Raw genomic sequence first — 12,011 nt, forward strand, 5'->3', positions numbered from 1 at the left:
AAAAAAAAGAAGGCATATTCTGAGGGAAAAGCTTTCCATCAGAAAATTTTGAACCTGCTCTGCTTTCATTGTAATTTAGGGCCACTCTACTTATGGTTTTCATAATATGCATTTTGGCTCCCAGCAGGACTGGAGTGAATCCACTGTATGAGTAAATAACACTTGCTACTGCATAAGGACTTGAGCCTGCAAGCTGTTGAGCACTTACTGAAAAAGGCTGAGTGTCATCAATTGACTTCAACTGTACTCTAATGTCCAGAGCCCAGTTCTGCAAAGCGCTGAGCACTCTCATCTCCAGTGTTAGCACAATTCAGCAGCTGCTAACACAATCACTCTGTGCAGCTCCAGACTCATTTTGCAGTGTGGCTGCTTTCACTTCAGCTAGGCTTACTCATGAGGAGTTAACTCATGTAGCTAAGTTAACTCTACAGTGCAGATATAGCCTATATTACATGATAAATAATGTGCTCATGCATTCCTTAATCATTCAGGTCTTCCACTAGCATCAGTTTGATTTCAAAGGCAGTTATTGTGTGGTTTTTTTCCATTATACGTCTGTTTTTCTTTTTTTATGAGTATACCCCACGTATGTCTAATCTGTAATCTCATGTATTAATTATACAGCATCACATATGTGAATTACTCTTTACAGACAGGTATAAAATACAAGTCTTTGCTCCTGAACAGTTTACATTTCTACATTGTCAACTACATTCATTCACTCAAATTGTGCTCTCAGTTACACCTGTGCAACCCTTGTTGTTGGGGGTTACACAGATGTAAAAGACTAGAAATTGTCCCACTCTAGGGAATATAAGATTCCACTCCATTCCTTTCCACCCCATCAAAGTCAGAGCAATCCCCAAAAGATATAACCTGGCAATCATGTAAACAGCAATTTTTGGATTGGAGCATTTGGAACATCTTATTGACCAAAGGGGGAAAATAATGTGGACACTAAACATCAATTTAAATTGAAAGGGGGGGAGGTATAGCTCAGTGGTTTGAGCATTGGCCTGCTAAAGTCAGGGTTGTGAATTCAATCCTTGAGGGGGCCATTTAGGGATCTGGGGCAAAAATCTGTCTGAGGATTGGTCCTGCCTTGAGCAGGGGGTTGGACTAGATAACCTCCTGAGGTCCTGTCTAACCCTGATATTCTATGATTAATGATCCTATAAAACCTTCCATTCACTATAGTCTCATTCAAAAATGTTCCTTATATTAAAAATGTATTCTTTCAAATGTATGGGTACTGTGGTTAGCTTCATAATACTGACAATAGCTGTTATAACATGGCTTTACTTAGAGAACTATATTCTGATGTCAGACACTTATCTTCATTAGCAATATAAATATTTAAAATGATAGTGTGTCAAATATACTTCAGCCATGAATATATAAATATATCATGAAATGTGATTAAGTCATGAAAAATGTTGTCCATTAGCTGGTAGATGTAGGTGCCTATCATGGAGTTTTGTATTGAGATCGGCTCCCCAAACTTTCATGCATCATGAATGCAGCCAGTGCATACAATGGGTGCCATAATCAATGGATATTAAGGACAGTTTACGCACTGATATGTTGAAAGGTTTTCTTGTAACTTTGCAATAAGCAAAACAGTGCTATCGTGCTAATGAAGAAGCAGACTTTTTCTTTGGGCATTCAATCGAAATGGACGTTCTCAGAGTATCCAAAGAATTCTCCATCTGGATGGACTCTGATTTGTTGAACATCCTAGGCAGGCAGCATTTGTAGAGTTCCCTGGATTTCTTTCTGAACTGCTTGCCTACAATGACATACAATACTGGGTTAAGGCAGCTGTTGCTATAAGCACAGTATGTAGCTACCTGGGTCACCAATTCACTGACATCTTTAGTAATGCAGTCAGAAATGATGTGTACTTGAATTAGTATGTCAATGAATGTGGTGACCTGGAAAGGAAGCCAGCAAATGATAAATAGCAAAAGGACAGCAAGGACCAAGATGGTGGCTCTCTTCTCAGTCTGGGTTTCTGTGAGTCTTTGTATTTTGTTGTCTCGTAAGGCTTTGATTATTTGAATAGTACAATAGGTAATTACACAGAGTGGGATCAAAAAGCCCACAGTATTCAGCAAAATGTGTGTTGCAGTTGTCCAGTGTGTGGATGGATACTGAAGAATGCAGGCTCTGCCCTTGGCTTCTTCCACATAACTGACAGACCTGAACACTAGAACAGGAGAACATATGAGCAATGCAGACGCCCAGATGACAAGGCAGTTCCATTTGGCACATGTACCTCGTCGCATACGTCCAAGAGACATGGTTTTCACCAGGGCCAGGTAGCGATCGATGCTCACCATCATCAAAAAATAAATGCTAGAATATAAGTTCATGTAAATGATTGCATTGACAACCTTGCAAAGGAAAGTGCCAAAAGGCCACTTAAACTGATTAGCAATATTAATGGCCCAGAAAGGTAAACCGCAAACTAACATCAAGTCGGCAACTGCCAGGTTTGCCAGGTAAATTTCAGCCACCGTGCAGCGACTCTTGTGGAAACACAAAACGCTGAGGACAAAGCCATTCTCTATCACACCCAGGACAAAAATGATCCAGAGGAACATAGGCTGAAATGTATATAACCAATCCCATGCATCCAAAATAATGCAGGTAGAGCTGCTGCTGTTTTCTGATGTGTTGTGTGAAAAAGATTGATTGATTCCAAACTTCCAGGTAGTCATACCACTGGAAATATTTTCTGCTCTGATGGAATCCATTTCTCTGCTGGAAAATAAAATGTGAAATAAGATAATTGTATACTGCACATCACTGCTAAAGACATGATAAATAAAGTAAAATCGACTGTTTATACTCCGTAGGAGCATGTCTTTTAACAGAATACAGACTGACAATTAATTGTATATAGCATGTGGTTTACCCTCTTACAGATACTGCATATCTGCAGAGGCTTTGAGACAGTAACCACAGGAGCATCCCAGGTGGACCTCGTTCAAGTGACTGAAAACAGAAGAGATGAAACAGCGGCAGATGGGGGGCGGGGGCTGTGGTTTGGGATGACTGAGGCTGGGACAAAATGTTTTTATGGATCATTAATTCTAGCAATATAAACTAGAGCATTTTTGATACCTTGCGCAGGCTGTTGGTTTTCTTCATGGTTTATCTTTTTGTAGGGTTAAGTGTAGTCTCCTATAGGACAGACTTATATTCTCGCTCTCTCTCTTGATAGTTTTATGGTGTGCAGGTGTTGTGCTTGTGGCATCTCACTTGTTATTTTATATCCTTCCTTGAAAAGTGGTGATTTGGCTTCTACAGGACATGATGATCCTCTCCCCCTCTTTCTTTAATGGTTTTTAGACTACAGTGATGGAATGAATGTTGTCAGCAGCTAAGCACATTTTCAAAAGCAACCACTTAATGTGCAACTGCAATTTTGGACAGGTAAATTTGTGAGTGCAAAACCTGCATCTGCCAGCAAATTGGGTTGCTTGCCTTCTAGTGGCTGGATTCACATGCCTATTTTTTGCATCTATAATACCCTGCCTGATCCACAGAGCGTATGAGTGTTACAGCCCCAGCAAGAGAGTCCTGCTTTTAGTCTGAAGGACCCTGTTTCAATTCCTGGTCTGATGGCCAAGATGGTGTCTGTCACATAAGTTCGGGCCTGTCCAGGATTTCTGTGGGACAATTTTAATGCCACGTGATAATCTCTTTGAGAATGTGGCCCTGTGTTGTTAATATTGCACAGCTTGGAATGCCTTCATGTTTCACGGGAAGCACTTCAGAGGCACTAATGTCAGTTAGGTGCCTAAATTCTGATGAGTTCAATTGGAAGTTGAGTGTCTAGCTGCCACTCTGGGCCTTTGAAAATCTGCCCCTTGCTTGTTACTGTTATAGTCATAGGTTCCAAGGCTAGCAGGGACCATTGTGATCATCTTGTCTGACATCCTGCATAACACAGGCCATAGAACTTCCCCAAATTCTTTTAAACAAACATCCTATTGAGATTTAAAAATGGTCAGTGATGAATAATCCACCACTACCCTCGATAAATTGTTCCAATAGTTAATTACCCTCACTGTGAAAAATGTATGCCTTATTTCCATTCTGAATTTGCCTAGCTTCCAACATCCAGCCATTGGATCATGTTATACCTTTCTCTGCCAGACTGAAGAGCCCAATGTCCAATATTTGTTCCCCACATAGGTTATAGACTGCAATCAAGTCACCCCTTAGTCTTCTCTTTGTTAAGCTAAATAGAGTGAGCTCCTTGACTCTATCACTATAAGGCATCTTTTCTAATCCTTTAATCATTCTTATGGCTCTTGTTTGAACCCTCTCCATATTTTCAACATGCTCTGGAACAGTGGACACCAGAGCTGGACACAATTTTCCAGCAGCGGTTGCACCAGTACCAAATACAGATGTAAAATAACCTCTTTACTCCTACTAAAGATTCCCCTGTTTATGCAGCCAAGAGCATACTGTGATATTTTTAAACTGTAAGTATGCCCTTCCTGGGTTTGAGTGTAGCTGTCAAGACTGAGTGACAGGTATGGAACTTGCCTTATGCCAAGTCTTTAAAATGCCATAACTTTTATTATAGTTTTATTGGCAGCTGTTTCAAATGTATTTGTAATCAAGGCAGTTGCTTGATACAGCTGGTAACTTGACAGCAAAAGGACAACTATAGATCTCATTGAAGGGCTCAACTATCTGCAAATATAAGCTATGCTCCGGTTACTGCCTTTTCTAGCTGACAGCTGGAAATGTACATAAAACATACTTGCTGGAAGCAGGATCACTACAAAACTGACATTAATTTATTATTACTGTAGTATCTTAGAACCCTCATCAAGATCGGGATTCTTTTGTACAAGTTGCTGTAAAGGCAGGTAACAAAGAAGATAGTCTCTGCCCCAGAGAGTTTATAATATAGTTGTCAGATAGGGCGGGGCAGGACAGGGGAATGAAACAGACAGAGGGAGCTGGGCAGATGACACTTTAAAAGGAACAGAGTTTAGCAGACAAGTAGATATCATGGTCATTTAGGGTGACCAGACAGCAAATGTAAAAAATCGGGACCGGGGTGGGGAATAATAGGAGCCTATATAAGAAAAAGCCCCAAATATCAGGACTGTCCCATAAAATCGGGACATCTGGTCACCCTATGGTCATTTGTGTATCCATCCCCCATGAGCAAGATAAAGTTCAGTATCCATTAAGTTTTATGGTGAGTGCAGTGTTCTCAACTGTCCAGAATTCATGTTGTGCAAAATATAACACCTTCTCATACCCATATCTAAACTCAGGAGCATATCCCCATCCTCTGACATCATCACCGGCTCTCTGTCCTCCTCAGAACCCATTCAAACAACCTCCCTCATTTTCTTCAAATTCCTGCCTGGTTTTGGCCCCTTATCCATTTTACTATTGTCTGAAGAATTAGTGGCATGTCACAGTGAGTTACCCTGTGGCCAAAGGTCTTGGGAACACCTTGATTTTTGGAGCTGTTTGGTACAATTAATTTTGATGTACTTCCTATAATTTAAAACCAAACACACTCATACCAGGAGTTTTATGTGTAACATTGTACTTATTTTGATTGCAGCCTTTCCTCCCCCCACCCTTAGTTTGTTGCTCATTGTCTCATATTGTAAAAGCTGTTTGGTGCCAGGATCATGTCTTTGTGTGAACTCCCTTTATGCAGTACAGGTATAATGTTAAGGCTCCAGGATCGTGACATCCACCATTCTAAGCAACCTCATCACTGCAAACTCCTCTATACCAGCAAAAGGGCTCCCACCAGACTTCTCTCTCCTGCTCTATTCAGCGCCTTCCTGCAAAATGCTGAAGTCACTGAGCAAAAGTTCAGTGTTGGCAGTGGCAATTTCTCACCTAGTTTCATATGACACCTGTATCAGGATACCAGTGCTAATAAGCTAAATATCTGAGAGCTCTGAGGATGTGGTAGTCCATTTAATGTTTTGCAAATAACTTTGCTTTACTCCCTCTTCCTGTAGCACTTACAGATTTATGCCATAAATGTACTCGGCAGACTGGTGGACGACTACCAATCAATTGGTCATTCCTGAACAGATGTCCCGTAGGATGCTGCAATTAAACAGAAGCTGTTTATCTTCATGTTAGTAACATAAAAGGTTCTGACTTGGTGAAGAGCATTATAAGAGTCCTTTATTTTGTGCTCTGTGGTTGGACATATGCACATATTTAAAAGGCATTCATTTGCGATTCAAAGAAAGTTCATAAAGGTTGTGACATTGCTTGGCAATTTCTTATTCCTCCTCCTCATAATTATGACTAGCAGAAGAAGCCTACCCCACTGCAGAATGTTAATTTTACAGTGAATAGCAGCACAATAAGGAGAGAGTACATGTTTTAGGATATTTCTCCCTCACCTCATCTCTTTGGGATTACATTTTTAGAAGGGAAGCATTTACAAAGACCATTCTGTAAAATAAAGTAAATTATTGGCATTGTAGCCTATGCAATGACTATGATTTTGTCTTCTGTGTACTGGACCCCTCATACTGCTTGAGTTAGCTAGCTTCCATTTTGTGTTCAGTTGAGATGTAGCCTGTTACAATGGAGATACTATGTGTGAAATCTTCTCCCACCTCAGAACCCTAATCCACAGGCTACTTTGAGGCAGGTTTCTTTCCTGCATGAAATACTGAGAGAGCCAAGCTCTGCCCCCCCAATATATCAGGCAGAGTGGGGATTTGAACCCAGATCTTCTAGATTCTAACTGAGTGCTTTAGTTACTGGGCCATAGGCACCATTTTCTCTATCAGCTATATTTTGTATATGTCCTGATCAGGTAGGCATGTTCTTAGACAGCCTCCAAGCACCCCTACCCAACAGGGCTCCAAAGGTGAGATATGTGGGGGAACATCTAGTTTGTGAATCCAGCTGCAGCTTAGATATGAGTTAGGTGTCAAGCTGCTCTTAGGTGGCTTTGTGGCATGTCCACTGACAGACATTTAGGCACCATGGAGAATGTAGTGGTGGAAACTTAAGTGCCCAGGGACTTCAGGTACCTCCAGAGCTAGGTAGCAACAGAGTGGTGGTTTTGTGAATGCCAGCGAGCCTAAATGTCAATTTTAGGCAACTAACGGGAAAGGTGCCTACATCCCCCTGTGAATCCAGTATTAGCTGATTCATCCAAAATTCTGCTAGAGATGCCCAGGCAGTCACCATTGAGCTTTGCTGCAACAAGCTTGAAAGGAATGCAGTACACTTCCCTCAGTGACCAACCAGCTTTGTTACCTGTGTGGAGTGGAACCATGATCCAACCCTCATCCTCAGCCTGGTCTATCACATTTTGAACTCAATGGAAAGACTCCCATTGACCTCAGTGGGGGTTGCATCAAGCTGCCTCTGCTTCTGTGCTCTCTTTGAGTTACCTAGGGCTGAAGCAACCAGAGTCTAAGTTCCTGGTGAGGATTCTGACCAATCCCTGAATTGAGCCCAAAGATAGAGGAGCATCTTGGTTCTACCTTACCCCTCCCATCTGTGAGCATCCATGCAGCAGTTAGCCAGAATCTGGCCCAATGTTAGTTATAAAGCTTTGGAGATGAATAGCACTTTGTAAGAATCAAATATTGGTATAGATTTGGGAGTAATTTATGAATACTGCATAAACCAGGATTTTTAGATCAACTTAGGTAATATATTTAAATGCTGCAATGTTATGCAACATGTTCTCTGCAGTGTAGACGAGCACTCATTTGATTTTACCACTTGTTTATATCATGCATTTACTGAATGATCCATGGTTTACACAGCTGTGGAAATGGTAAGTGTCCTTAAGCCATGGTTTTCAAACATTTACAGTGACATCACACGACCATTAGCTTATTTATCATAAATTATGTAACAATAAATAATAGTTACATGTTTACACGCAGGGTGTAAATATTGACCAGGCAGGATACAGAAAGGCTAAAAGCCAAGACAGTGCCTTTCCAAGGATGGGTTGGTTTCATTTCTTTGTTTAAACACTGTCCAATGCTAGAAAACTATCACAAGTAAATATAAATGGCTAGGGAACCTCAGCTGAAGTAACCTGGCAAACAGCTCAGGATTTGACTCAGAGAATCTGATGTTCATCTCGCCTCTGCTGTGCTGCAGATTTTTTTGCACAGTTCTCTGTGTAGCTCATCTCTCACAAGGACAGGCAGGCATTAACAGTAATTGCTTTCTTTGCTCTGAAGTCACTCTTCAAATTTCAGACTGAGGAACTACTGGAATTTAATTGTTGAACACAATGCACTATTTCTAGAGCGCTTAAGGTCTCTAGTCTCCTAGGGTTTCTCTGATTTTGTAAAATAGATGCATATCCGGAAATGGCTGTTTGCTTACGTCAGCTGGAGATTTAGGGCTGAACTGCATCACCACAGGCTTCCCTGACTCAAGCAATAGATAGATATTCCTTGCCTTTGATGCCATGTGGTGGAGTGTAAACACCACCGAGGTGAACAAAGGGTTAACAGAAGTCTGAGAGCTTAATTAACCCCTTTTGCTCCATCTGGAGGGTGTGTTAGGCTTGATTTGTTATCAGACCTAGCTGAGGCAAAGCTAAGTCGTCTACATAAAGGAAGGAAGTGAAAGCTACAGGAGAGGCCTAGGAGGAGAGTAGGTTGGAGTTTCCCTTCACTCTAGGAAAGGACTTATGGGGAAACTGTAGGAGAGGAGCTAGCCCCACTGGTAGGCCCTGTGAAAAGGAGCCCAGGTAGTTGGTGTTCTGGATCTGGAGCAGGGAGCTGGGGAGATCCTGGTAGGACTAAAAGCTCAAGTTGGACTTGGTGGAGATAGCCTTAGTTTGGTTTGTTTGGGGTTTTCTGTGCCCTGTTGGGAGATACAGGGAGGAAGCCTAGGAGTCTGCTGCTTTGTGAGAAAAGTGGAACTGCAGAGGAGCCCTGGATGGGAATAAGATGCTTTGTTAATAATTAGAGTTCTGTGGGACACTAATATCCTCCGAAGAGTAAGACTTTAAGGTGATCTGGCTGGAGGGCTGTCACCAAACAAAGCGGACCGTAGAGGGCCAAAGTGGCTGTTGGCAAGGACACCGGGTGCAGAGAGCCTGCTGTGCCATGCCCCGCCATGTGGAGGTCTGTTGGCCAGAAAGTCACTCTTCTACATGCTGCCTGTGCAAGTATGAATAACTTCCATCCCCCCCTCACCCATAATTAAAGAAGGAAGAGACTGTATTTTTAAAGTAAAAATGTCCATTGCTTGACAATGCTGGCTTGCACTAACTAGGTATGTCACAGCTAAATTGCTATGATCTCAGACTTGGGTCCATTGAGAAGTAATGGCAATTGATAAATAAATTTCTGTGTTTGTATAGAGCCTAACACACAATGATACCCTAACCCATGACTGAGAGGTTACTAAGCACTACTGTACCACACATAATAAAAAAAGTACAAAGGAGAACACACCTTCCGCTGTGAAAGCTCATAACATTCTTTACCTATTTAGAACCTAGTCCTGCAATGCAGCTCATGCAGGTAGTCCTCTTTGCCCATGCAGTGAAGTCAGTGGGGTTCTAGGACAGCACGGGAGTCTGCTAACATATATCTCATTGCAAGGTGGTAGCTTTTAAATATACTTTAGAAATATTTTGTTCCACAGTGAAAAGTGGCCATGTCTGTGGCTTTTGGAGGTGCTGACCTGCTCTCATGGGGCAAAGACACACAAGAACACATTTTTGAATAGGAAACACTGAAACTTAACTGTTATTACTACTACTGCTCTTCCAGCTTTGTTCACTTAAGAAAACAATGGCCAAGTGATCTTGTTTGTGTGTAAATTATTGCATTCTATGACCTCTTAGTATTGAGACCAGTGAAGGAATCACTGACATCTCTTTAAGACATTGGTCCAAATTCAGCACTGACATAACTTCACTAGAGATAACAAAGTGTCAACTTGGTCCATTGATTTCTTCAAATTAGAGGATTGGGCCAAAAAAAAAACCTGATGAGGTTCAACAAGGACAAGTGCAGAGTCCTGCACTTAGGACGGAAGAATCCCATGCACTGCTATAGACTAGGGACCGAATGGCTAGGCAGCAGTTCTGCAGAAAAGGACCTAGGGGTCACAGTGGACGAGAAGCTGGATATGAGTCAACAGTGTGCTCTGGTTGCCAAGAAGGCTAACGGCATTTTGGGCTGTATAAGTAGGGGCATTGCCAGCAGATCGAGGAACGTGATCGTTCCCCTTTATTCGACATTGGTGAGGCCTCATCTGGAATACTGTGTCCAGTTTTGGGCCCCACACTACAAGAAGGATGTGGAAAAATTAGAAAGAGTCCAGCGGAGGGCAACAAAAATGATTAGGGGTCTGGAGCACATGACTTATGAGGAGAGGCTGAGGGAACTGGGATTGTTTAGTCTCCAGAAGAGAAGAATGAGGGGGGATTTGATAGCAGCCTTCAACTACCTGAAGGGGGGTTCCAAAGAGGATGGAGCTCGGCTGTTCTCAGTGGGGGCAGATGACAGAACAAGGAGCAATGGTCTCAAGTTGCAGTGGGGGAGGTCCAGGTTGGATATCAGGAAAAACTATTTCACTAGGAGGGTGGTGAAACACTGGAATGCATTACCTAGGGAGGTGGTGGAGTCTCCTTCCTTGGAGGTTTTTAAGGCCCGGCTTGACAAAGCCCTGGCTGGGATGATTTAGCTGGGAATTGGTCCTGCTTTGAGCAGGGGGTTGGACTAGATGACCTCTTGAGGTCCCTTCCAACTCTGATATTCTATGATTCTATGATTCTAAAGAACCGTTGTGTCTTGATCAGGCCGACTGCATATTCAGGAGCTGCAGGTGTCACCTAAGCCAACACAGAAGACATTAAGCCAATGAAAGAGTGACAGCAACCAACTTTGAATCTAAACAGGCCTGAAAGAGGAGCATTTTCATAATTTCATGGAAATAGGAAGGAAGAGAGCAAAAAAAAACCTCTGAAGTGAGCACCTTTCACACACAAGCCTCTGCTACCCTGCTTAGACAGCAAGCACTCCACAATCTTCCAGTCCATCTCTACAAGCAAGTTGCTACACATAGGTAAGAAAACAGAGGAGACTCCAGAAGAAACCAATCCAAAAAAAATCTCCCCAAAACTTCAATGTGGGTTGGTGAGAGAAAGTTAATTAAGACAGTGATAAGGGATTACATTGAAACTTGTATAATTCTATTGGGCTATTGAAATGTGGTTGTAACTTAAAATATTAAGTTTCTCCTGATAATCACAAAGTGGTTAGCCCATGTATTCCTGAAGACTAGACAGGGGCTAAACATTGCTAAACAGAGAAATAGTGGGATTTAATTGGATTTAAGATTCTTAATATTGGTTAACTGACCTATCTCAAAACAGCTCCTTAAATGGCTTCTTCTAAAATATTTTTTTTAAATTTCATAGGACGTACTTAAGATTGCTTACTTTACCCAACGATAAATTGGCTGGTTATTTATTAATAATTAACAGATCTACCTGCCCTGGAATAAATTGTTTTTCCCGTCTATCAACATTCTTAATGATCTAAGGATATACTAAATAATGGATTCATAATAATTTTGGGAAACCGTATACTTTGGTTTTAATTTACCAGGAGAAAAGTGCCCCCAGAAGCAGTTCACTCTCAAGTGTGTAATTTCTGTTAAAGGCTCTTCACAGAGAGACATGCAGAAGAGATTGTACGGGAAGTAACCAGTTTATCATTTGTGTTTTGTTTAATGTTTTCTTTTCTTTTCTTTAATGGCTGTGATGATTTTGCTTGGTCTTAATCCTGGTTTCTGTAAGGTATGTAAAAGAACCCCTGTGACTAAATTAGTGGAGTCACGATTCCTGAAATAGTCTTATGAATAGCCTGTATCAATCCATCTCTTGATATGCTGTTGTTAGATTTGTCAATAAGAGGAACAATTAGTAAAAGCTAGCATACCATTTCTTGCTTCTCAACATAGCCTTTCTCCCTGAAACTGTTTTC

The 12,011-nt window shown here is 41.6% G+C and overlaps 1 protein-coding gene across 2 annotated transcripts in view; it reads right to left on the minus strand.

Annotated features, from left to right (window-relative positions):
• The window catches only part of BDKRB2 (bradykinin receptor B2), a 35,709-nt gene continuing 23,698 nt past the window's right edge, over positions 1 to 12,011 (minus strand). The window contains exons 2-3 of one of the 2 annotated variants that reach the window (XM_034770168.1): positions 6,031 to 6,114; positions 1 to 2,766 (exon numbers count right to left, since the gene is read on the minus strand). In XM_034770168.1, coding sequence (XP_034626059.1) covers positions 1,626 to 2,759 — 1,134 coding nt within the window. In that variant the 5' untranslated portion in view covers positions 2,760 to 2,766; positions 6,031 to 6,114 and the 3' untranslated portion in view covers positions 1 to 1,625. The remainder of the gene's footprint in view (positions 2,767 to 6,030; positions 6,115 to 12,011) is intronic. The other variant, XM_034770167.1, reaches the window with a different exon arrangement.

The sequence above is a fragment of the Trachemys scripta genome, chromosome 4 (assembly GCF_013100865.1).
Source record: "Trachemys scripta elegans isolate TJP31775 chromosome 4, CAS_Tse_1.0, whole genome shotgun sequence".
Classification (NCBI taxonomy): Eukaryota; Metazoa; Chordata; order Testudines; family Emydidae; genus Trachemys; species Trachemys scripta.